Source organism: Ornithorhynchus anatinus, chromosome 9 (genome assembly GCF_004115215.2).
Source record: "Ornithorhynchus anatinus isolate Pmale09 chromosome 9, mOrnAna1.pri.v4, whole genome shotgun sequence".
NCBI lineage: Eukaryota > Metazoa > Chordata > Mammalia > Monotremata > Ornithorhynchidae > Ornithorhynchus > Ornithorhynchus anatinus.
The window spans coordinates 10,777,316-10,804,639 of record NC_041736.1 but is presented as its reverse complement, the minus strand read 5'-3'; the positions used below and the strand labels follow the sequence as shown (position 1 = coordinate 10,804,639).

At 39.7% G+C, this 27,324-nt stretch overlaps 1 protein-coding gene and 1 long non-coding RNA gene across 4 annotated transcripts in view; both read left to right on the top strand.

Annotated features, from left to right (window-relative positions):
• Positions 1–12,404, top strand: part of LOC103171017 — a 122,240-nt gene extending 109,836 nt beyond the window's left edge. Inside the window, exon 3 of one of the 2 annotated variants that reach the window (XR_003762085.1) lies at positions 12,132–12,404. This is a non-coding gene — a long non-coding RNA (uncharacterized LOC103171017). Of the gene's footprint in view, positions 1–9,367; positions 9,820–12,131 lie in introns of those variants that run through there. The other variant, XR_486542.3, reaches the window with a different exon arrangement.
• A 42-nt stretch (positions 12,405–12,446) lies between these two features.
• RBMS1 (RNA binding motif single stranded interacting protein 1) overlaps positions 12,447–27,324 on the top strand; it is a 182,589-nt gene continuing 167,711 nt past the window's right edge. Inside the window, exon 1 of one of the 2 annotated variants that reach the window (XM_007671167.3) lies at positions 12,447–12,536. In XM_007671167.3, the coding sequence (XP_007669357.1) occupies positions 12,462–12,536 (75 nt within the window). In that variant the 5' untranslated portion in view covers positions 12,447–12,461. The remainder of the gene's footprint in view (positions 12,537–27,324) is intronic. The other variant, XM_007671169.4, reaches the window with a different exon arrangement.

Below are 27,324 nucleotides of genomic sequence, written 5' to 3'. Positions count from 1 at the left end.
AAAGGAAGAACTTACATATTTACCAACCTTTCTTTCTTTCCAACATCTCCATCATCATCGACAGTACCACTACCCTTCTAGGCTTCCAGATATGCAAGCTACAGGTCTTATATTTCTCTCTCTCCTTTTCTTCTGTTCGTAGCCATGGCCTTCTGATTATTCTTCCAGGATATTTCATGGATCTGCTGATCCTCTCAACTCATCTCACAGTCCTAGCCAGACCTCTGCCAAAATTCTGGTCTAGGCCCTCTCGATTGGATGACTATAACAACTGCTTTGTCAGTCCCCTGACCCGAGTATCTCTCCCCATATATATGTCCAGGAATCATCTTCTGGCACCATTTTGATGCTGTCACTCCCTTTTACAACCTCCTCCAGAATCATGATCCTTAAAGCCCACTACTAATTTTCCTTGGTCCTGTTCAACCTTTATCTTCTGCTGTATTTCAAGTCATGCTTTCCATTCTTCACAAGCAAATCTGGTCACCGTCCTTTCCACTAATTCACTTATCGATGCTCACCTCCTTTCCTTATCAATCAAGCAATCATATTTATTGAGCACTTATTGCATGCAGAACACAGTATAAGTGCTTCAGAGAGTACAATATAAGCGAGTTGGTAGACACCTCAAAATTATACAAAGCTCATTTCCTTCAATCAGCCCTCTCATCTGCTTGACACCTCCCCAAATATTTAGCACTTTCTCTGCAGTAGTGGTGCTGTTTTCAGCAACCCCAAATGCCCAGAACTGTTAACATCTGTGCCAACAGATGATGAGGAGTAGGATTCCTCAATAGTAGGGCTCTGGAGGTCAGAGCTTAGGGCTCTATTAGCAATAGTAATGGTATTTATATGCTCCTACTGTGTATAAATTGCTGGGGGAAAAAAAATCACTAATGAGAATTAGACAAAGTCCTGAACCCCCAGGGGCTCACAATCTAAGACTATATGGTGGAGAGGTGTTTGGTGACAGATACAATAGGAAAGATGAAATCATATAAACACAGAAATAATAAAATGAAGTTCAGAGTCCAACAAGTGTGGTGGCAAAAGGGACCGATAGGAACCTCAGGGTGCTGTGACCCAAGTCACTGAGTGATAGCTGTTTGGCGGTGGCAGACACAGGATTGCTCCTTAAAATTCTTTTTTTTCCCTTTTTCCCTGTTTTATTGCTCATTGTTACATTTTCTGTGCAACCTCTGTGTGTATTCAGTATTTTCCTCCTATACTAAGGACCCTGGAATTCCTTCCTCGTGCATTCCTAGAGGGAAAAAGACCTTGTTTTATAAATATTATTTTGATATTTATTCTGTCACCCTTTCGAAGATACACTCTGGGAGGGCAGGATTTCCGTCTTATTATCCCTTTGTTCCTACTGGAGTGCGTCTCTTAACCTGTACCAAGGTTAACCTGTACCATCAGCAGCAACATAAGAACATAAGCAATGTTTTATTTATTTATTCATGCATTTGTTGTTGTTTTTGAGAGATCTCTGTGTGCAAAACACTGTACTAAGGGCTTGTACTGAACAGACACATTCCCTGCCCACAAAGAGCTCACAGTGGCCCCAAACAGACACAGGGATACCAAAGGGTGGTGCCAACCAATATTGCACTTCTACAGGAACACCCAAGAATTTCTGGAAGAACAGGGTGATCATTTTCTTTATCACCACAGAGCCTCTTGGATAGAGGTGTGTTGCCCCTCCCACCCACAGAGACTCTGACTTTCCTTAGGCAGACCACAGTTTATGCTTCCCATTTGAAGACCTCTGGTGCTATTTGCCATTTCCTTTCCTGTACCCACATTGCCACAAGGATGGGACCCAAGTGATACCACCCCTCCCCAACTCTCCCCAGCACCTGTGGCCTGGGTGCCATTGGCTATGTGGATACCAGGCAAGAAAATGTAACTGGCTCAGCACAAGCAATACATCAAGTACATATTACATAGTCTGCTGAAAGTTGTGGTTGCTTCTTGCTCTCCTCTTCCTTGCTAAATTACTTAAGCAGGTGGCCCCATTGGGTCTGCTGATTCCCGGGGAAGTCACAGCATCTTTCAGGGGCACCTCTGGTCTCTGAATACCCCTATTTAGACGATACTTCTCAGTCCAACTGGATAAGGACCAGGAACAGTACTCAATTCTTCTTGCATATGTACATGTGGAAGAAAACATCTTCCTAGCACATTTGTACACATTAATGAAATCTCCTGATCAGTCACACCATCTCTGAGAAAAGGAATGACGCTTGCATACATATTTCCTTCCCTCAGGCAATAATGAACCTATGGCCTGCCGTGTTTGCTTTAACTTCCCTTACGCTTCCCAAAATGTGCATATTCTTTACACTCATTGCACAGTGCCAAGTGCACCAAGCAACAACCATAACATTCAGATTGGAAATGATTTTCCAAAAAACATTTGAAAATGATTCCTGATGTTGCAGAAAGGCTGCTAAGCCTTGAATTTTTTAAGGTGAAGAAAAGTGATTATCATTTTTGTTATCCTGCTGATGTTATCATTTCTTACTAGTGAAGTGTTGATTATGGCTTCCATTTTAAACAGTTTGTTTAATGTTTCCGAACACCATCTAAGAAAACACTCGTAATCAGAAGTGGAGCATTGCAGCCGCCAGATCACCAGTGGTTGCTTAATATTCTGGACTGGTTTCTCAATTTTGATCTCCGGTGTTCTGCTCTGAAAAATGAGAAAAGCTACAGTCATACACCCTAGCCACCAGAAGGCTACACAGAGACAGACAATGGCTCTGTCTTTCACCAGTGAGCCTTCTTTGGAGCTTCCACTGTACAATTGTCTGCAAAGTCCTACCAGGGGATGGGGAGCAGAGAAAGAGAAAGAAGTTATTTTCCCCCTTGCTCATCTTCATCACTTTTCTCAATCCAAGCTGGCCTAACCATAGAGTTGCTGTCATATAGAGGGGTGACTTGCCCAGTCTTTCTTGCGACCCTTGTCCAAGTGCCGTTCCCTGAGACTGCTCCCCAGGGCAAACAACCCTGCTGGGTAGGGGTGGAAGAAAGTCTCTTCAATCCATTTAGCAAAAATTGCACCTTTTTCATTCAAAGATGAAGTCTAGTGTGGTTAGAGAGAGTGGCCATCTTATAATATCGACGAGACAGTTATGGCATTTCATGTAGCCGACCAGTAGGACACATGGCTTGCCACTAGCAGGTTGAACATTTTTCAAGCTTCATCCCTAATAATTCCCAATAATTCAGATTTTTCTCTTTGTCTGCAAAATCATTCTTTACTACATCCCAGTACCAAATCTTTATTTGCATGGTTTTGAGTTACTTAAAACAGAGTGAAATGTGCAAAGTGATTCTAGAGAAATTAATTCTCCTTGGAATAACCCCCCATTGCACTCAGAGGAGTAAACTCTTTTGGTCCTTTATGTTTTGGGCCCTGCCCCTTGCATGCTAGATTAAGTTTCTTCTTCCTTAAACTAGAGGTCTTCTGAATACTGAAAATCCTTCTAAGGCATCCTGACAGAATCACATGCATTTCAATATCTATCCCTGATCACAATACAGGTACAGTCCTGTCAAAGATTTGACAGTTCTATAATCACTGCATTCTGTATTGCACCTAAACCAAATGGAAACATTTTCAAGATGACAAGAAAGTTAGGGTTCAATCCTCCATTCTTCTTCAGATTTGCACTCTTGCATATATTCCAGGAGCTGGAAGGTAACTTTATACAATTATAGACATTGGTTAGGTTCTATCATGTCCAATTTTGATAATCCCCTTTAAAATAGTAAAGGTAAAGTTAGAAAATATGAAAGAACACCAGAAATTATTATATCTGATGATTAAGCACCTTGTGCACAATACAGTCATTTCTGCTAAAATCTGTGTTGTCTCTGTTGGGTAGAAGCTATTGAAAAATTAGGGAATATTTTTTCTACGGTATAAGTCTGTTCTGCTGTAAATGAGATCAAATAGATTCAGTGTAGGAAGAAGCAGGTGTGAGGAAGTGTGATGCTTCGGTCAAAGAGTCAATACCATAATATAATTTTTTCATAACCTGAGGTTCTACAAGAATGCAATCACTGTGTTGTAGCTGAATAGACTGTACCATATTTAGCAATGGCAAATTTACAAGGATTGAAAAAGTCAGAAAAAGTTCCTGACTCATGGTTGGCTTCCAGTCTGGGGAACAGGAAAGATACAGTAAGGCAGAAATAAGAGGACATTTTCAGTCAAAAAATAGACATGGCAGTATGTTATATCAAGACTCTTGGGAGGGAATGGTCCTTGAGCTTCTAACCACTCCATCCTGAACCATCCGTGGTCGAAATTGTCACTACCTTCCCAGTGTTCTAGGCTGGCACTACCTGTACCTCACTATTTTGGGATAGGTTTTCTCCCAAGTGGTAGTGGGCAGGATGGAGGTGGGGAGGTGCCACAGATTCAGGGCCTGCTCCCACAGATCCCAGAGACCTGATGGTGGGGAATATGGGACTATGTGGTTTTGGCAAGCTTCTGTCAGGTACTGAAAATGAGAATAATGAAAAATGGAAAGAGAAACAGTTATTTGTCCAACCACCTCCCCCCTGCAAAAAAAGTTTAGGTAGGAATGTACAATTATGTTCAAGTATATGAAGCCTCTATACATAGCAATAGATAGATAGCTGTTCTCTATCTCCACAGAGGGTGAAACTTACTGAAAATGGCTTAATAAATTCAACTGAAGACAGTTTGTTTGGGCGCAGGAATGGACGTTATGGTAATAAATGAGGATCGCTAAACTCTCCAAAAGGTTAGAGAAAGTATCAAATCTTATATGGTTTTTAGATACAGGTCTCTATAAAGATAAAGATTGATAAAGATTGTCCAGTTGGCTCACAATCACGGAATTATACTAATTATATAGATGAAACTTGGGATCAACCTTCAGACCAAATTGCACGTCTGTAGAGCAACTGTAGTGTTCAACCCTCTAGTGTCTTCTAAATGAATTTACCGTAGATACTACATCCAATTTCTGAAGCAGTTCCATCACTACCCCAACTTGCCATATTTAATTTAAAACAAATATAAAAGGGATTTCAAAGAATAAAGTTGTGAAATGCCATCAGGACTGAAATGGTTTGTTGCATCACTTCTTCACCCATTAGGTCATATGAAAAGAATAAACATCAGCAGGATACCTAGACAGCTCATGTATTATGAAATTGAGGGGATCACATATATGGAAAATATTGTTTAAATGTGCCATAAGATACCTCTTCTCCCTTTCCCTTCAACTGGAAACCCCACAAGGGAAATGGACTGTGTCCCATCTGATCATATGGTATCTACCCAGCTGCTTGGCTTAGTTCTTGGCATATAGGATTAACAAATACATTATGATTATGAAATGGAATAGTCATGGACAGCTGGGAAGCTGTAATTTATCAATAGTATTTCTTGTGTGCCTTCTGTGTGTAGGGCACTGAACACAGCTTTAGGAGTACAATAGAGTTTAAGACAGTTCAAACTTAGGGTACAGTGATTGGAAACGAGGTGACTCTCATGGAAGAGAAGCTTTAAGATGATGGTGATGTCAGGAGAGAGACAAGAGAGTCTCCTGACAGTGACTCAAAAAGGTTCCAGCCTTCCCAGATGACAAATGAATGCTTCAACACAAGGCACAGTGTTTACAGGCATATGCTGTGGAATGGATTGTCAACCACAGACTGCTTTCATTAGTCACACTCTCACACTGATAAAATATCGCAATCAGTAGCCTCACCTTCAAACCCCAAAGGACAGCTAAATATTTAAAGGGTAATATTAAGTTACACATGCCCTTTGTATATTCTTTGTTTCACATTTTGTTTGTCTGACTCTTCCATTCCTCCTGCTAAAGGTTGCCTATGTAAAGCTAGCATTTCCAGGATTAATATTATTTTACGTTTTTTAAAGGAATTTGGAGCCCCAGTAATGTCCTCTTTTCATCCATCTCCGAAAAATATGGCACTTTGCTAATGGTATTTGTTAAGCACTTATTATGTGCCACGCACTGTACTAAGTGCTGGGGTAGACATGACCTAATCAGTCCATGTCCCACTTGGGGCTCACAGTCTCAATCCCCTTTTTACAGGTGAAGTTACGAGGCACAGAGAAGTTAAGTGACTTGTCCCAGGTCACCCACGAGACAAGTGGCAGAACTGGGATTAGAACCTAGTTGCTGCTGACTCCCAGGCCTGTGCTTTACCCACTAGGCAACACTGGTTCTCTTGTTTTTATGCAGTCTTTGTTTTGGGGTGACAGAGAAATTTCTGGCAGCCTGGGAATTTTACCTAATGTTACAATTAAAATCAAAATCCTCCAAACTCTTGATCTGAGAATTTAAGTATTTGAAATAGAAAGCCAATGAACACTCCCCATACTAAATTAAAAATAGCAGCTTATTCACTTTCTTCAGGTAGGACCTCCTTCCAACCTTATTAGGCAACCAAAGTTCTTCTGGGGATTTCAGTTTTAAAACTTCAGTCAACCCTTTGGCTGTGGTTGGAATTTCACTCCCATCAAGACACATCAACTTGAACTACTTTCGATCAGTTCATTCTCTCTACTCCTGAGGCCATGACCTTTTCCACATTGCAGGAAGTCAGTTCCGACTTGTCTTCTGGAGAGGGCATTTCCCTATGAAGATTAACAGGATATCTCACTAGAGAGAAGCAAACTTGGGGAGAGGGGAAATTAATGTTGTGGAAGGCAGTGTTATGCAACCTGAACTTTTAGTTTTGAACCTTTCCAAGGTTCTGAAATCTGTAAAGCAGGAAGCATGAAAATTCCATCAAAGAATCTTATCTTGGTTACACAGGTCTAGGATTTGATGTGGAAGACAAAAATCTTATATAGCATTCCTTGCTCCAATTCAAACTTTTCAGTGAACATCTAAGCTTGGATTTAGAAGCAAACTGTTGGCCAAAATTGGAGTTATCTCCCTTCCCTTAGCAGCCTACCCTGCAGCAACTCCCTTAACCTCTCTGAGCCTCATGTCCTCATCCCTAAAATGGGGATAAATGGGGGTGATCTACCTCACAGGGATTTTGCATGATTAACTAAATATTTTATGGTACTTTGTCAAAATATAATAGTAATCATCCAGGTCTCACCTTCTGATGTTCATACGTGCCTAGAAAATTTTCCGATAAATATGTCCAGCCAGATTTCTGCCAGAGTATATTCTAATGCAACCACTTAAATGTCCCACTGAGTATCCCAAAATTCCAAATAGAATATATTAGTATTCATTTTCTGCTTGGGTAACTCATAATTCTAGGTTGAAAATATCCCTTGTGATTAAAATTGGCCAAATTGTTGGTGCTCCCATTGAGTTATTGAGAAACTCCAACACCTCCCTTGGCATTCCTCAGTAGTATATGTTCCCTCTGCCAGACTCTATTCTTTGTTGAAGTGGTGGCTAAGCCTTTGGCAGACACAGTGGCATTTTGCACTATTGCCTACCTGCTTGACAACTACTATCAATTGTCTGTAATTTGATGCTTGAGAATTGAGGCTTGCCTGACTCATCCTTGTTAGAACTCTTGCCTATGAGCTCTTCAAGACTTGTTGCTATTACCATGCACATTCTTATTTGACAGGAAAGAGCCCACACTGCACTTGCTGGAGTATAGAGTACATTTAGGTTCCAGACCGGCTTACTAATCAAGCAGTCAATCTTTGGTATTTATTTAGTGCATACTATGTGTGAAGAATTGCACTAAGAGCTTGCAAAAGTACAATACAGTACAGTTGGTAGATACAAACCCTGCCCACAATAATAACTGTGGAACTTACAATCTAGTGGGAAAGGCGGACTTAAAAAATAAATTACAGATAGGGAATGGCAGAGCATAAGAATATACCCAAAAGTGTTGTGGGGCTAGAATATCAAGCGCTTAATGGGTACAGACTCAATTCACTAAGCAATACAGAAGAGAGGACAAATAGGGGAAATGAGTGAGGGTTCAGTTAGGGAACACCTCTTGGATGACACTGAAAAAGGAAGCCACAGCTATTTAGGGGTTAACTTTTTTTATTAGTATTGGATAGGATTGGCAGTCTCTTGACTACTACTCCTGTCTCACCCATTATTTGAGGTCTAGACCATTCCAGACAACTTGCTGAACGAAGCTAAGTTTGAAGTAGGATCTGAATGAACTGAAAAGGATGTGACAGATGAAAAATGAATGGTCACTCTTATGAAACAGCATGGAAGAAGGTGGAATAAGAGAATGCAACCAGGACTGACTGAAAGTTTTGACTTGATTGGTGGGAATGGTCAGAAGGAGCGACTGTTCAGAAAGACAATTAGGGCACCTAGCAACCAAATACAGTAATTGGCCAATGCCTCACTACATCTTTGAATTCTGAGCACTTACAAGGCTTCAGCAGGAACGCCACTTCTGGGACATCCTGTCTTCCGTGTAGCCTCTCAGTCTGTTCCAATAAAATCCAGTACGTATGCTTTCCATCTTCTCCTCGCTTGATATAACAAATGTCCTCAGAGACAGAGCAGAACTTCCTCTCAACTAGTAAATAGAAGGGCTATTTCCAGCCTCGAAAAGCTGTCTTTATCCTTTGCCCAATACTAGTTTAGGGTTGATTTCCATATTCTGTATGTGTTGTAATTCCTTACTCAAATGGGAGCATATGGGTTATATTTAGTTCCTTCTGTTGATCCTAGGTTTTGGTATTCCAATTCCTTCTCTTTATGAAAAGTCAGAAAAAAGGGGAAAAAGGAAACTCCCACTTATAAATTCAATAAAGCCCTTTCTCACCTAGATCCTCTGGTAAAACTCTTTTGTTGCTGAAAACAAGGGAAAGACTGTATGATCTAGAGTAGTGATTTTTCAACTAACTGCTTTAGAATTAACGAGCCCTTTAAAAATGTCTTCTGCCTGACCTTGCAGAATCACGGCCTTCCTAAGCTAGGCACCTAAAAATATAATCATATTTAAATAAATATGATTTAAATATAATTTAATTTAATTGAAATTTAAATATGAGATAAAGTTACATTTGAAAGATACCTTTAATGAAATGGCCTGTGCTGAGTTTAAATAAAGGGTTTTGAATTTGTATCATTGAAAATTATATCACTGCCAAAAAAACCATTCTATGCTGGCTCAGGAAAATCCAATAAGCATTATTAGTATTTTTTCTAGAATATTACAAGTTCCCACTTGAAAACCAGTGACCCAGGAGGTAAGGAACCAAATGGGATCATGAGATTAACTCAGCCACTGACTCACTCTATAGGCTTGAATAATTTACAGTAATTCCTTTGTGCCTCAGTTTCCGCCTTCCGCCTCTAAAATGGGGATGTGTCATCCTCCTATCTCACAGGTCTGTGGTAAGAAGATGAAGTGTCCATTGGGCTAAATCAAAGAAGAGGAAGTACTCACTGAGAGAAAGGAGCCAAATTTAAAAAGAACACGAAGCATTTTCCAGGGTTTTGCCAGTTTGAATGGTGTATAGAAACACACTGGGTTTTCCTCGTTCGGATAAACTCGCAAGCACAGTTGTCTTGATGAATCAAAGAAGGGAATCTCTTCTGGTTCAGTTTGGATTCTATGGGAAGTTTCAACTTCAGAGATTTATAACTTTTTCAGGAGCCAAATGTGATGCAGAATGAAGCAGGTTGGCTTGGTATCTGAATTTCATTGCCACTGCACATACTTCTGGCTGCAAAGGTTTTATTGGCTCTATATTTAGGCTAAGTATAGGATAAGGTTTTGAAGATTGCATCAACCTATATTTGCTCAACAAACTAGGACTGCTGTCAATAGAATAAAATAATTCACTCTAAATTCATCTCCCAATTTACACAGTGGCTTTTTTGAACACCATAAAGCTCTAGAGATACTCTCAATAATCATCAAAAATTCCATTGAAGGTGAAAAGACAGTTACTACTCTGCCAAGTCTGTAGGTTGGGGCAAGGCCTAAGGATATTTAGGAAGCTGTTAATGGAGCAACTAAGAGATTCCCTAAACCCCATCCAATTTTCTCTCCATTTCAGTCGTACCTCACCTGACTTTTATAGCCTGCCAAGAGTCAGAAATATCAGATAGTTTCCCCAATTGCTTCAAAATGTCGATGTAATAGACATGCTTCTTATATTAATGCGGTTCAAGATGGAAAATTTTTAAAATGACTTTTCACTTTTCATTTTCATTCTTCGAATGTATTATTGATCACCCAGGGAGGGATTGTGGCCAGATGGAAAGGACATGTGTCTGGTAGTCGGGAGACAAAGGTGCTCACACCAGCCCAAGCTACTGGCTTGCTGTGTGAAGCTACAAAGTATCCAACAGATCATGACTTTAAAATTATTCCAAGTTAAGTGAGTTTTCCCCTAAGTGACTAGGAGTTGGTAGTCTTTTGCCAGGCCCAGAAGGAGACTGAGGGAAAACTGATTTCTAAATTGTCCCTCCACTAATAACACTTGGCCCCCTAGAGCATCTCTCTTATAAAGTGTCATGGAGTTTTGCAGTTTTCTATTTTCCAAATCAGACCCGCCACTTAATCATTCTGGGCCGGCAGTTTCATCACCTGTAGGCTGTGAGCCCTGTATGGACAGGAGTTGTCTCTGATCTGATTACTTTGTATTTACTCCAGCTCTTAGCTCAGTGCTCCACCAGAGTAAGTGCTTAATTCCATAATTCCACACGTATTTAAGTACATAATCAATGGTGCCAATGATCGCTACTATTTTAAAATTTAGCTTTGGTTCAGGAGCCTCATCCAGGAAAGAATTATGGTTGCAGTTAAATTGCATAAATACATCTAGTTTGGGTTCACATGGTAATTTTTTCACATTTTATTAAATGAGAGTACAGACCACAAGAAAAAATATTTGGAATCTTTATTACTCTTATGAAGTCCCAGTACTCTCTCGTACAAATTCATTCTATTAAATTATATTCGGTTAGAACACAGAATAGTCAGGCTTTTTCAAACTGCAACAGATTTGAATGAGGGACACTGAAAGCTTTGGGGAGAGAAAGCGGCATAAATTATTTTAGGACACTGAAAAGTGATTGCAAAATCCTCTATAATGTCAAAAGTGATTTTCAAAATGGCCTTAAAATTATTCCAAAGTATGGAATTTTCCCTCTCGACGAGTGAGAGTTGGCAGTTCCTTCAACAGCACTCAAAGGAGATTGGGAAAACTGGTTTCTACATTGCACCCTCTAATACTAACACTTTGCCCATCTATAGCATCTCTCTCATTAAGGATCCATGGAGTTTTTTGGGTGTCTTTTTAAAAAAAACAAACACATTCTGCCAGTCTCTCTGCAGAGCCGAAGTCATCACACCGCCTCTTCCAGCTAGGAAAATAAAGGACACTAACTTTCCCCAAGGTCACCCAGCAAATCAGTGGCAAGGCCTCAGGGTCCCGCTCTCAGCCGCCCCCCCGTTGAAGATTTTGAACTCTCACCCCGGCCTTGCTCCTGGAGAAAGGGTGGGGGGGACCCCCAAAACGTATAATCTAGGAAAGAGAGATGGAAGAGGAAGAGGCGCACACATTTTTTCCCCGATTAGACTGTGAGCCCATCGTTGGGCAGGGATTGTCTCTGTTGCCGAACTGTACATTCCAAGCACTTAGTACAGTGCTCTGCATATAGTAAGCGCCCAATAAATACTACTGAATGAAGGAATTATTTTTTTTTTTACGAGAAAGGAAAAAATGGGAGGTAGCTTTCGGAGCCGCCAGTTGCTTCCCCCAAAGCAGGATCTGATCTCAGACACAAAGCGCCTCTTTCCTTCCCCTCGCCGAGGGCTGGATCCAAACTCTGCCCGCACCTCGAACCCAGCGCCCAGGCTCGGCCGAGGAGGAGGAAGAAGAGAAGGAGGAGAAGAAGGAAGGAGGAGGAGGAGGAAGAGAAGGAGGAGGAATAGAAGGAGGAGGAGTCCCGCCCCCCCGTCCATCCCCCACGCGTCTCCTCCCGCCCGCCCCGCCGCTGAGGCTGCCTGGCACCGAGCGCAGCTGCCTCCTCCTCCTCCTCCTCCTCTTCTTCTTCCTCCTCCTCCTCTTCCTCGTCCGGAGCGGCGGCAGCACTTTCCACTTTCATTGCTCGCTTTTTTTTTTTTTTTTTTTTTTGCAGCCCCAGCCCGGGGGGCTGCTCGCCGGGACCGGCTCCGGCCGGCAAAGCCGTCAGGGCCAGAGGGGGACAGTCCTAGCCAGAGCCCCGGCCCGTCGCCCTCCTCCATCGCCTTCTCTCCGCCCGGGAGGAGCAGCAGCAGCAGCAGGAGGAGGAGAAACAGGAGGAGGAGGAGGAGGTCTGGTCTGGGTTGAGGAGGAGGAGCAGCAGCCGCCGCCGCCGCCGCCAGAAAGGGAGAGCCAGAAGAGCCAGGAGAGACTTGGAAAACCGTAACGTGCCCCCCTCCCCGCCCCCCCCCCCCGTCCCTGCACTGCAGGCTGCATTTCCAGCTTCATGGGCAAAGTGTGGAAACAACAGATGTACCCTCAGTACACCACCTACTACTACCCCCAGTATCTGCAGGCCAAGGTACCCGGGGGTTGTGCGGGGGAGGGACCGGGGCCGCGGGAAGGGCGAGGGCCGGTCCTGCGGGGGCCCGCCGGCCGCCCCTAAGCGCTCTCTCTCTGTCTCTCTCTCTTTCTTTTTCTCCCTCTCTCTGTCCGTCCGGCAGCCAGTGGTAGTTGATTGAATGTTGCTAAGTATAGACGGGGAGGGATCGGGTTACAGAGAAAGACGGACCAGAGAGGAAAGAACGGGCAGCCCCTTCCTGCCGTTCGGGAAGGGGAGGGCAGGAGGAGGAGGAGGGTGTGCGTCGGGGGGGAAGGGGGGTCTGAGCAGTCCAGTTCCTCCCTTCCCCTTCCCTCCGCCTCCACCCCCCGAGAGCTGTAGCTTTTGGCCTTCTTCTGACTCATGCCTCCTCCCCTCCCCTCCTTCTCACTCACCCACCTTAGCTAGGGAGGGCCCCGAAGAGGGCTGGAGAGTTGTCTTCTTCCTCCTCCTCTCCTCTTCCCCGACACCTTCAGCCCTTCCTTTCCCCCCTCCCCCTTCCCATCTTCTACGGTGAGGTTATGGCACTTCTCCTACTTCCTAATTTCCGCTTTCCCGCTGGTTTTGGGGGCAAAGAAATGGCCAAAGTCCAGCCACCAGGCGTCCATTGATGCCCCTTCTTCCCTCCGGCCTCCCCTCCCACCCCTTCTTCTTTTCCTCTTACGCCCCCTCTTCTTTCCCCACCCTTTGGCCCTTTCTTCTCTCCCCCTTCCCCCTCACTATTGGCTACATGGTAACTTCCCCAAAGGAGGGGCCATAGATTCGATTATGTTTACATGTGGGTAACTTTGAAAGAATCTGGATTTAGAGAAGCAGCACATTCAATTCATCGCCTATTCTTTCGTGTTTGTGTGTGATTTCAGCAGTCTTAACTCCTTCTGAATATTTGGCTGATGCTTTGAACATTTAAATAGAGCACCGAATTGCATTTTGTTGGAACACATACTTTGCATTTTGATGGATCTTAGTTGCTGATAGAGTTGTTAGGAAAAAACGAAGGCTCCCAGGCGGCCGTGTTTTTCTAAGGTGTGTAGTTGGTCCATAAGGGCTGGCAGGGTCCCTGCTCCGAAGGCATCATTCTGCAAACTGGTCAAGACAGAGGTAGGGGCACTAGTTCTCTGGAGTATTTGGCATCAGCTACTCCGCAACCACCAGGGTCGCTTGTTCTAGATCCCAAAAGGATCATAAGTGGTTACAGCGAATGAACTTTCTTGTGGAGAGGTTATCAGCGTGCTATAGTTACTGAGAAAATATTTCCGAAGGTCTGTAATAGACTCCCATGCAGGCAGCTTTTGCTTCTTAGGTATGTATGTGTACACCACAATGCGGTTTCTGGACTTTAAAAAACCCAAGTGACACTGAACAACCTGCATAAAGAAAGTCAACCGTCAGTGATATGGCAAATAAAGCTCTTTTTGCTGAGGGTAGCCAGCAAGCATCAAGATGGCAGCAGTTTTATTATCAATTATTAATTTTCTCTACAAATGTACGTTTCCAAAGATTTGAAACTGATGAATATTTTTGTACAGATCGCCAAAACTATCAGCTGTTTAAAAGACTATCATGGGGTAATCAGTGCACTGGGTTTTAGCTGTCATATATGTTTAATGCAGCTTTTTAAATTATGCAGCATAGGGTGCCTAAAGGATAGCCTTTTGTACTATTCAACACTTAACTGTATGAATAATAAATAAATACACTCAGGTGAAAGGAAAAAAAACACATTATTCTACAGGAACATTTACCTTAGTGTTTTTTTATGTGCCATTAGTAAGTTAGAAACCAAGTACATAACATTTAATATAGCTAATGCAGTGCCACTTAGCTTTTTTGCCCTGTAAATAATTGAAGAGGGAGACGAACTGTAAGAGCCTCCTCTAGTAATTAAGGAAGGATCCACAGAAAGCTTTAAGGCCCATTTTCTGAAAGTGTGCTTCCTGCATAAAGCATTTAATATTGATTTGTATTACAGTAAATGACATTTTCAAAACACGTCTTGCTGTTTTTGTTATGAAGCCTGAGATTCCCTTTATTCTGAGCTTCTTTGTTTCAGCAGAGGCACATATCTCCTCTTGACCTATATAATGTGATACTGAAATTTTGGAGATTAATTGCCAATTTCCCTGAAGCAAATTTCCCCTCACAAATGAGGACAGAAGGGAGAAGTGTCAACTTGAAAACAATAAAAAACAAAAAAACAAGCTCTTGTTACCAAATAGATACTTAAATGGTTAAGTATTCAAGGGCAGTATCAGATTTATGTCTAATAACTCTCATGACTGTGTTCTTCCACCATTGTAAAATTTACTGGAGAAGAATATAAAATGTCACCCTTTTTAAAGTACAGCACCATATTTGCAAATAAGAATAATCCTTAAACTCTCGTTGCCTCAAGATGTGAACATTAGAGTGTGCTGATTTTAAAAATGAAAAAAAAAAAAGGATTCAACTTGAGCCAGTGATCAAGTGGTTTTAAGTGGTTGTTTTAAAATGGGACTTTTTTAGGTTTAAAGTACTGTTCCTTTAACATAGCCTCCCAATTCCATTTTGATGATACAGTGAAACAATACATCTATTTAATTATCTTAAAAGATCATATATTATTCATATTTGAATGAATTTAAAATGGCCCAAATTAAATTTTTTCTCCATTTATTTTGGGCCTTAGACATAAAACATTTCCATGTACTTGTGTCTTTTATGAAAGCCGAATGCTGCCTGGTGAATTAGAGACCCTTAAAAAGAATTCCACCATATATTAAGGTCGTCCACGCATTCCAGAGGAAAACTAGGAGTGCGATCTTAAATATAAGCATTTTTAGGGAATGGAAAGGAGTAGTGCCCTGAAATATGAAATCTTTAAAAAAAAAAAATCACTTTCCAAACAACCCAAGGCCAAAATGACTTTCCCACCTTTAAGTAAAATTATTTTACATGTCTGATTGTTTTATTTTACTCAATAAATATATTCTTACTAGAGCAGGACTTCTGTCATATGACTTGTTTTAGTTATAAGATATAGGTTAATAAATCATCTTCTAAATCATGTTTTAAAATATAAACAATACCTATAGAAAAATAATAGTGCGTATTTCCACCAAATCATACAGGATACTGCCTTTTAAATTTGTCACATTTTATGATTCTCAGCGCACAGCAGACATTCAGTAAAAACTATTAATGCTACTGACATTAATAGCTTCTTGTAATTATATTTAACTGACATATTAGTACAGATCATTTGTGTTCACCTTAAAAGATTCACATGAGCTTATTTTTACATGGCTAAATTAATTCCATTCATTTTAAAGCTACTTATGTAAAAAACCCAAAAACTTATCAAAGCATTGGCTTTAAAAGGAGGAGGTTTGAGTTGCTCTTAATGCCATGTATACAGTATGTGTGTAAATGTATTTATGTTAGATATAGGTGTATGTATTCTATCCATAAATATTCATGTATCTGAATTTAGAAGCATATTCCCTAGTTTCGGGTTCTCTTACTAAAATGGAAATTGGTGTGTGTAAAGGTGCAGTTAACTACTTTGTGGAAACTACTTATGTTAACTCATTCCTTTGTGGTTGTAAACTCAAAATTGTTTTTTTTTTTAACAAAATTGCTATGTAATTAGGTCCAAAATTCATCACATTGAATAATCATACTGCTATTGGGATTTTTGTGTGTAATGTAAATAAAGAAATTGTATATCGTTACTTTTTTCACCTGTCAGACAAGACAATCATTGAAGAGGGAGGATATAACCAAAATCTCTTTGACTATATCTTCAGAAATAGTAGTAGTAGAAGAAATAATATTTATTAATGATTAACATAGGACATATCAATTATGGATGTAGTTTCATGTAAAACAGTGTTCTGTAAGACAAGTTTTAGACCTACAGAGTTTTGCAGTAATTATAAAAGTAGAATTTACTACATAGTAATAGAAGCTAAATTAATATTTTATCAAATATTAAATGATGCATTTATGCATGAAACTAAACTCTAATTTTAATATGTAAAATTAGTTTTTATATATGTAGACTAGTGTACACATTGGTGGCATTGGCAGAGAAATTCTATTAAGAAAAATGCTACTTGGTGTTTCAGGAAGTAGCTGTTTACATGGGATAAACAACATTTAATGTAAGCCTGTTATGATCTAATTCAGTAATTCAGTAAAGTAATAAAGCTGCTTACATGGAAGTAAGATATCTACTCATTAAAGGGACAGAATAGTGTGGCTGCCTCAAATGAGGTGAGAAGGACTCTTAGCCAAGAAAAGGAGTGATAGATATTAGTTTGAAAAGACAGTGTCTTTTTATTGAGAAACTCCTTGCCGTACAGTATTAGGAATTCTTATGCAAGGTACTCTTAGTATAAATAGGTTTCTGTTTTAATAAGTGAACTCTATATACACCATGGCTACATCTTTTCAATTACAAGAACAACTGTTAAATACACTACTTTTCAAATGTGCTTTGATTAGGGCTTTTTTTTCCCCTATAAGGAAATAGGTATTTTGCTGGTACACATGATAATGCATAAAGTGAAAAAAGTAGTAGGTGCTTAAGAAAGGTCAACTGGAGAGCAGTCACCATGACTGGAAAAAAGTAGAGAAGGGGTGGGAGAATTATTTAAGGAGCTGTTCTGTTCCTTTTATTTCCTTCTTCCCTCATCCATCTCTGTCCCCTCACCAAACACTTCAACTCTTCTCTCTAGGACCAATATCATTAGGGAAAGGTATCCCTTCATTTCCTGGCCAGGTTTGAATATGGAATTCAACAGTTCCGTGCCCTTTTGGGAGCAGGAGCAGCGAGCAGAGAAAGTTCATTGTCTGTGTCCTTATTTCTAAGCTCTGCAGAGAGTGTGGAAATAAGAAATGGGCATGGGGAGTGTTATTCCTGTTAATCTGTTGTTTTACTTGTTCAGTCTAATAATTTAGATACAGCTGGTTTCACTGTGCTTTAAGTGTATGGAAGGATAACATGTTGATGGCCTTAAATGTAGATTCAAGTACTTATGGCATGAGCTACTTTCCCCTTTTCAGGTAATAGCATGTGAATCTGCACCAAACCTGGGTGTTCTCTATCTAGGAAGGTTAACTGATTAACATGTTGGTCTGACTTTTGGATTTTGTTTATCAGAGTATCTAAATGGTAATAATTTACAACCAGGCCATCTTGGCATCTGTTAGTATCTGTTAAGCAATTTAAGTGCTGGGGTAGATACAAAATAATCAGGTTCGACTCAATTCATGTCCCACACTGGGCTCACAAGAAGCATTAATTTGATCCCATGTCATAGAACTGTATTTTCTACTTTTTAGAAATTAAAATTGAAGTCATGAGAGAGAAAATCTTAGCTTTTTCTCCAAACCAATTTATTTGTAATTTTTATATTATTTTAAAAGTATTAGTGTTCTGGAGTACAAATATTCTTGCACAGTAAAAGTGGAGGTTCATGCTTTGTATTTTAGAATTAAGTCCCTATGAAAATGAAGAATTTGTTCAGAGGTAAAGCAGATTTTCAAATCACAAATTTATTTCATTTGTGACCTAGCCTAAATAGTATCTGATCCAAAAAGTCTGGATATTAAAGCGAAGCTAGTTCTCTCTCCATTCCATGTACTTTCTGTGTGCAGACAGCATTGTAACTAATTGCTCGGAGGGGACAATACAATATGAAAGTACATGAAATTGAGAGAGGCTATTGATTGATGAAGGAAAACATTTAATGGCCTAAAATTTTTGTCAAGTACCCTAATATGGCCTCAAGGTCAAGTGTCATGTTTAAAAATAGGTAAATACTTGTGCTTCTCTTACATTATTACCAGACAGGCTAGGCTAATGGTGACACTAAAAAGTGTTTTAAGCATGTGGTTAATCAAAACCCCAAATGATAAATTTGTTGGTCCTAGAGGCAAACTATAGACAGCGTGAAAGAGTGAGGATGAGTGCTAGTGGCCCAATATAAACCACTATCATTCTATCATTTCCTTTGCACAGATTTTAGGTCCCTAAATCTTTGCGCCTAGATTAAGGTTACTCCTTCATAATGTCAAAAAGAACATCTTTTTTTCTAATGCCTTAATTTTAATCCCATCAGCAGTACCTTTAATTTCCTTAAAAACATTTCTAGCATATCAAGTAGTTAGAGCATGAGACTGACATTCAGGAGATCAGGATTAAAGTACTAGTTTTGCTAATTACTGAAAAACTCTACTGCTAACTCAAATCTTAGCTCCACCATAACTCAGTTACTTCAAAATGGTTTTGTAAAGTGGGTAGTGATAATACCTGCCCTCATGTACATCACATAGATGTTGTGTTCACCCTCCCTCCCCCCCCACAAAAAATCCCAAGTAATATCCAACATATAACCACTTGATATTGGCTAATCTTAAACTGCAAGATCCTTGAAGGCAAGAATCATGTTTTATTCATTCACTCTACTGTATTTATTAAGCGCTTACGTGTGCAGAGCACTGTACTAAGCACTTGGAAAGTACAGTACAGTAATAAAGAGAGATGATCCTTGCCCACAACGGACTTACATTAAAAGAAGTAAATAGGTATCAGTATGAATAAATAGAATTACAGAGCTATACATATCTACCTAAGTGCTGTGGGGCCGGGAGAGAAGGGGAAGAACAAAGGGAGCGAATCGAGGTGACGCAAAAGAGAGGGGGATTCTTTGTATTCATTCATTCAATAGTATTTATTGAGCGCTTAATATGTGCAGAGCACTGTACTAAGCGCTTGGGATGAACAAGTCGGCAACAGATAGAGACAGTCCCTGCCGTTTGACGGGCTTACAGTCTAATCGGGGGAGACGGACAGACAAGAACAATGGTGATAAATAGAGTCAAGGGGAAGAACATCTCATAAAAACAATGGCAACTAAATAGAATCGAGGCGATGTACATTTCATTAACAAAATAAATAGGGTAATGGAAATATATACAGTTGAGCGGACGAGTACAGTGCTGAGGGGATGGGAAGGGAGAGGGGGAGGAGCAGAGGGAAAGGGGGAAAAGAGGGTTTAGCTACGGAGAGGTGAAGGGGGGTGGTAGAGGGAGTAGAGGGAGAAGAGGAGCTCGGTCTGGGAAGGCCTCTTGGAGGAGGTGAGTTTTAAGTAGGGTTTTGAAGAGGGGAAGAGAATGAGTTTGGCGGAGGTGAGGGTACTCCCCTAATGCCTGGTACAGAACTTTGCACCCAGTATACTCCAATAAATATGGTTGACATATGGGTGTGACAAGCTCTTCAGCGGCATATTTATTAACAAACATTTTACCTTTTATATTTGTACTAAATGTAGATAATTTTAACTAACAGTAATATTGCATTGATGTAATAGACCCCTGAATTTTAACTATATGCAAAATTTTTTTAAAAAAAGTCAGAGACATGGATTATTTTTTATGGTGAGCACAATTGTCATATGATTCTGCCAATGTATCATTTTAACCAGTAACTATCTAAAGAATAGTTTTAGATTGTAAGCTTGTTGTGGCCAAGGAATGTGTCTACCAACTCTGTTGTATTGGCCTGTCCCAAGTGCTTAGTTCAAGTGCTCTGCACACAGTAGACATTCAGTAAATGCCATTGATGATGACTTATGTCAGAAACATTAGAGAACTGATCTGGCTAAAAGTTCACCTAGAGAGGATTGTTCATGAAAGATTAACATGAAGTGAGATTGATACACTATCAAGTGTCATCTTAAAACTATACATTGTGGAAAAGTACACACATACTTTTTATAATAATTAAGCACTTCCCAATCCTGAGGGATACAGAAAGAAGCAAGGAGAAAGATGACTCAGCTAGGAGCTTGCTGAATATGCAACTTTTACAAAGAGTAAGGAATTAGAATGTAAGCTAGACTAGTCTCTCTAAAATAATTACACAAATACGGTTTAGTAGCTGGATGTTTTCCAAACAAGCAACCTATTGAACATGTTAAAAAAATGAGAGAAATGTAGGTAAACCAAAAAAGTGAATACATGTCTCTCTTCATGGAAAAGGATATTGGAATGGATAACTTGGCTATCTACTGATGGTCTTGCAATTCCAGACCAAAGCGCCCAGCTTCAAATGACTAGAGGCAATTTGATTCAGTATTGTGAATTTTAGCATTTTAAATAGCTTGGGAGAAGATGGTTTCAGCTCAGACAGCTGATAGAACCATTTAGAGTTCTCCACTTTGTGCCTTTAGCAAAGGAAACTAAATGGGCAAATGGTCAGTTTCAAATGGACAAATAATCTTACACATGTTTTGAAGTAAGGATTGAGAATAGGAATAAAAACACGACTGTGTCCGACTTGAGAATCTTTTATCTACCCTAGTGCTTAGTAAAGTGCGTGGCACATAGTAAGTTTTTAACAAATACCATGCTCACCAAATACCACGATCACTGTTGTGGTCCAACTACTGTGGAAAATTTTTTTAAAAAAGCCACAAAGAAAATATCCATATTCTGAGAAGCACTGAAAGGTTTGTTGTCTTTTTTTTTTCAATAATGTAATAAGTATAATGACCCCAGAGATTGCTAGGAAGAAATTCTGTATATTTCTGTTTTGCCTGGTCACTTGATTCCAATATAAATGTTGATCATATGAATGATAATTTGCCTCATTTTACATGGTCGTTTTCCAAGTTTTATACTTAATAATTACCTCTTTTACATTTTTTCCAGTCTCCTGCTTAACAATGTATTGTCAAACTAACTAATTAAGGTCATGACAGCCTGTGAAACTATAATCTTTAAAATATACTATTGGGTGGCTGTACAAAAATAATACTTTTAATTGTTTTTGAAACCTTCTGCTTTAGATATTTATTTCTCCTAAACTCATTAGCTCTGTTTATCGGGAAGAAAAGGAGAGGAGGAAAAAGGGTTTCGTTCTTGTTATTCTAATTGAGTAATTGCTTTCCAGTAATATCTGCACATAACTAATGTGTCTTGTGTGTGCTTGTGGGGTATTATCTCTCTCCCACAACTAAAGGCTTATTGATTTTATTATTTTCACCCTTTCATGAACATAGTTGTTTTCTTACCTAGTATATTTCTAAAATCTTTTTAAAATTAGCCGTCACTGCCTTCCAGAACAGAAACAAATGGTTCGGAGTAAAATACCCAGCTTCTGCCTGGTCACTGGATGGGATCTGGAAACATTCATATATTGCTTTCAACAAATTAATCAATGGTATCTTTTGAGTGCTTACTGTGAGCAGAGCACTAAGCACTTGGGAGAGTACGATACAACAGAGTTGGTAGACATGTTTTCTACCTGTAAAAAGCTTACACTTTAGAGGGAGCTTATTAGAGGGAGCTTATTTCAAAGATGTCAGGTAGAATATACTCATATTTATTGCTATTGTTTTTGTCTGTCTCCCCCTATTGAGACTGTAAGCCCATCAGTGGGCAGGGACTGTCTTTATCTGTTGCCGATTTGTACATTCCAAGCTCTTAGTACAGTGCTCTGCTAGTAATGCTCAATAAATACTATTGAATATTGAATGAATGAATAAGGAAAAAAATTCAAAATTATATAATGCCAACAATTAGTCTTTGACTTAGCCAGCATTTCTGATTTGTAGCAATAGTATTTATTGAGCCCCTCTGGGTGCAGGACACTATACTGAATGCTTGGGATAGTACAGAAGAAAAGAAACGATCCCCACCAATAGAAGGAGCTTTTTGACTAGTGGAAAGTAACAAAATATGCTTTACACAAATATAATCAAAAGAAAAAAAAAATCACACGCTAACAGAAAAAGTCTTAAAGGTTAACATGCCTCCTACAAAGCCCAGCTATTCTCAATTTTCATGTTTGGGGGGAAAAAAAGTTTTACTTAGTTCCCATCCTTACTTATGCTCAATCTCACTGAGACTGTGAGACTGTGATATATAGGTGGTTGCTTTGTGAACTGTAAAAGAAAAATTCTCCACATAGGAGGTTGATTTATGTCAATCATGAAAATTGTTCTTTATTCTTTCTGGCTAAATATTTGGGTCAAGCTGGCTTAAAAATAAAGTTTATTAGTTCTTTTTAAGATTATTGATGATGTGTTTATGGGCACAAGAGCCCTTTCAGTCGTACCTATTTCATATATTTTTGAGAATTAAACCCTTCTTCCCTTCAATTTTTCACATTCATTTGAAATCCAGTTTTGTCTGTAAAAGTTCATAAAATGGTGCTTTTAAGTGCTAAATTTTAGTTAGGATAGGCATGTGAAGCTTCCAGACTGTGGTCCCGTGCAGCTCTCTCCCCCTCCCTGCCCCCCCCCCTCGTGAGGTTGTGTGTGGCCAGGGCACTGAACAGCTGGCTGCAGCAGGCAAGCAGGAGAACTAACTCTGCTTAGGTGCCCATCCCCCATCTTTGCTCTGTGCCGAAGAGGTCGATGCAGCTGCTTCAGTTGCCAGTGCTCTCCAGGGTTCCAGCGGTTGCTCATCTGGAAGCCTCCTCATGCCGAAGAAATCTAGGGGACAGTAGCAGCTGTAGCCCTCCAACCCAGAATGAGTTGCCAGGGTGTTCTCCTTTTGACTTCTGGCTGCTCCTGTTGGCACTTACTGTATCTAAGAGGAAAACCATCCAGATGAAGGTGTGTTGGTTTGAAGGATTGTGTGTGTGTTTCTCTGGGTAGTTTTCTTTACCCTGTTCATGGACCTCTGGCCCCATCCTTGTGGAGGTCTCTGCTCACTTTAATTTTTTTTAATGGTACTTGTTAAGTGCTTACTATGTGCCAGATACTGTATTAAGCATTGGGGTAGATACAAGTTAATCATGTTGAACACAGTCCGTGACGCACAAGGGGCTCACATTCGTAGTCCCCGTTTTACAGATCAGGTAACTGAGGCACAGAGAAGCAAAGTGACTTGCCCAGTCAAACAGCAGACATGTGGCACACTCACATTATGCCTGCAAGGATAAAATAGAGATGGTTCTAGTCATCAATTGCATTTTGTAATGCCCTACTTAAGAGTGTGTTAGGCTGATAATTTTATAAATGATTAGGCATTTGCAGCTTTAAAAAAAAAAGTAGCCCACATACAAACATACATATATATGCTGTCCATGAGTAGTGGGTTGTTCAGGCTGGCTAGAACAACTGATATGTGAACATGTATACCTATATTAAAGAACAAAAATAGTATGTAGTCAACATTAAACAAAAACATTTCTTGGGAAGCATAGACTTTCTTCACTAGCCTCAGCCTAAAATACACACTGGTGAATTTCCAGTGATCTTTCTTGCCTCTCGGCCTCGGTCAAATTTAAATTCACCCTTTTAGTAGTACACGGTGTTCTTGGCTGCATGTCCTTTGGGTTTTCAAATTTGATTTGAGTGTGTGGTCTGAGGATGGCACATTCAGATAAGTGCACTGATAATAGTTATCTCAAAGTCTGGCCCTTAATGTATCTGCTTTCCAGGGGACCACAATAGCTTCTTTCTTCTTTGATTTGAATCTTGCTTGACACTACAAACAGCATTTAGGTTTTGGACACCTCTCCTTTTGATTTTTTTAAAGGTAATGTAATACATATGGCTGAATACAGGAAAGCTATTAAGAATTTCAAGTCACAGGGTTAAGAAATGCAAAGTTGTGGTTCCTTATAGTCATAACTCAACTAGATAAGAGCATATTCAAATGGTGGAGCAAAAATACAATCTGGATAGTAGAAGCTAAAAATTACCTTTTGGCTGATATAATTCAACATTTCACGGTAACGTGAAAAATGCTTTTTTTTTTTTATTGATGTGTCAAGATAATTGAGGCCAAAGCATATTTTTGCTCATTTAGTTGAATCTACTGAGCTGATTTTATTGTGCTAGGAAAATCCCAGTCCTCTGTCTCTGTTTTATCTTGGCCCTATTCTCTACAGTGACTTCCAGTGGTCAGATTTTCAGGCATTACAGGCTTCAGAAGTAATTCCCTCACGTGGCCAAATATACCCCGAGGTAGAGGTAGAGAGAAGGCCACATCAAGGAGGAAAAGTTGGGATAGTGGAGAAAGGGAGAGAGTTAGGCTCTATATCATTCAGGAGCATAGGGTGTGTGCGCACACACATTCACACCTGTCCTGGCTTTCAAAAATAGAAAGATGTCATGAACAAAAAATGAGAATGAGGCAGAGGTTATGAGGGATTACGGTAAGGGAAACAGTCATCCGATTAGGTCACTAGATTCTTTAGCTGGTTTGTTTGATCAGAATCTTTGAAAGGATTACTATTACCGGCCACCGTCCTGAACTTGGAAATGTTTTCATTATAATATTAGCCAAGATACATCAGCTGTAGTTCTTTGTGAGTCCCAGCATCTTCAACCATTTTTACTGATGCCCTAAAAATCTCACACATATTAGGTTTGAAAATTAAGCTAAATGCTTTGGATTCTGGAACTCTGTTCTGATATTTAATTCAACAGATAAAATGCTATTAACTGACCCTTTTAGTGTCCTCTGCCTTAGAGTTTTCATTCTAAGGCTGCTCCGGGAATGAAATGAAAGATCAGATACAAGACTCATGCCTTCTTGTCTATTACTAGAACAGTGCTTTTAAGAAGTGGCGTTTTTTATTATTGGCTTTTGCCATGTATCATGCGAAACCCTATGGAGAGAGTAGGTAAGAGCTAATTAATTTAGAATGAGGACCTAAAAAAAACTTAGAGGGTAAACTCTGTATATTAGAGTTACAAATGGCAAAGTGATTAGGTTTTAAATTGAGAACTACTTTATGCACTTTTCTGCTGTGATGGAAAAATAACTTTTCTAGGGAACATTGATTAGTCTATCAAAGCACAGATACTGTATTTTATACTGGACACAAACCATTGCATTGACCCAAACAAACTGTTCTTGTTTCTCCTGAAAACCAAATTCACTTGGCTCAAAGAACGCATGTTCCTTGCCGATTTTCTGTATATTCATCCAAAAAACAGAAGGTTTGACACTTGGCTTTGTCAATTCTCAATATATTTTAATGTCATTTTTAGGATTGATAAATATATAATCAGCATAATTATAAGTGAAATCTGGAGCCAAATGGACTAAATAGCTTTTCAATGTATCTCCTTTCAGGTCTTTGTATAAATAGTAGTAGTAATAATTATGGTATTTAAATGCTTACTATGCTTACACTGTTCTAAGCACTGGGATGGATACAAGCAAATCTGGTGGAACACAGTCACTGTCCAATGTGGGACTCACAGACTCAATCCCCATTTTACAGATGAGGTAACTGAAGCACAGACAGGTTCCACAGCAGATAAATAGTAAACTCTTTGGGTAAACTAGCAATTTTTATTAATTACCCTCTTTCCTAGAAAAGACTTCAGTGTATGAACATGCAGCATTACTGTTCAGTAATATTTGTGGTAGTTGTTAAGCGCTTACTGTGTGCTAAGCACTGTAATAAGTGCTCAGGTAAATTTCAGATAATCAGGTCGGACATAGTCCTTGTCCCAAATGGGTTTCACAGTACTAAGTAGGAGGCAGATCAGGTACTGAATCCATATTTTACAGATGAGGAAACTGAGAGAAATCAAGTGACTTTCCCAAGGTCATCCAGCAAGCAAGTGGTGGAGCCAGAATTAGATCCCAGATCTTCTGACTACCAGGCCCATGCTGTTTCCACTAGGCCACCCTACTAACTTTAATTTAGGGTCTCTTTTTTTTTTATGGTATTCGTTAAGCACTTACAAAGTGCCTGACACTGTACTAAGTGCTGGGGTAGATGTAAGGCCACCAGATCAGACACAGTCCATGTCCCATATGGTGCTCACAACTTTAGAACCCATTTTATAGATAACTGAGGCACAGAGAAGTTAAGTGATTTGCCTAAGGTCACATAGCAGACAAGTGGCAGAGCTGAGATCAGAACTCAGGTCCTCTGATTCCCAGGCCCGTGTTCTTTCCACTAGGCTATGCTTCTTCAAAATCATTAATAAGTGTATATGTAAATAATGTTTTCATTAAAAAAAAGTTATATTAGAGTTAGAAATAAAGGGAGAAAAGAAGGAATGTTTACCAGGTGATTTTAACCTTCATTCACTCGGCCAATTGATTTGCCAGCCAGAGATTTCATAGAACTTTACCTGGATAATTTGTGAAAAATATAGCCTTTGCCTGAAATATGCAGATAATCTTGATAAAGTAGATTTTTTTTGCCCTTATTATCCTAAAGGTGCTTCATTTCTCTCATTTTGTTTATTGAAAATTTGATTATATAATCCTGGAATGTATTCCAGAATTTATACACCAATATGTCATGATCAAAAAAATGGCCCGAATTTCTAAAAGAGAAGTTTTTAAAATATACAGTGCCTATTTGAATAGTACCAAGTTAATATGCACACCAGGGAGTGAACCGTTCAGACTCACATACGTATCTTTATAAACAGCTCTGGTATGTTTTATAAGACAGACACTTTCTCAGTTTGTGCCTTTTATTATGTCTGGTAAAAATAGTGCTTCCCTTTCTTAGAAAATTGGTTTGATGAAAAAGAGATGGCTGCTCATTGATTTATCCATTAGCATCAGTAAATACTTTGGGTGGGCTGCGGTTTTTCCTTCTACCGTTGTCATTAGGAAAGGTTGAGTTAATTTTAGGGTTTTTATCAAGCTCCTGTTATAACTCTGAATCTCAGAGGAAGGCTACAGCCCACAGAGACCAGCTTTCCCAGAGAATTCGTTGCCTATCAGAAGTTCCAGCTGGGAGCAATATTTTAGACATACTGCTTGAGAAAGCAGTCGCTACTTACTT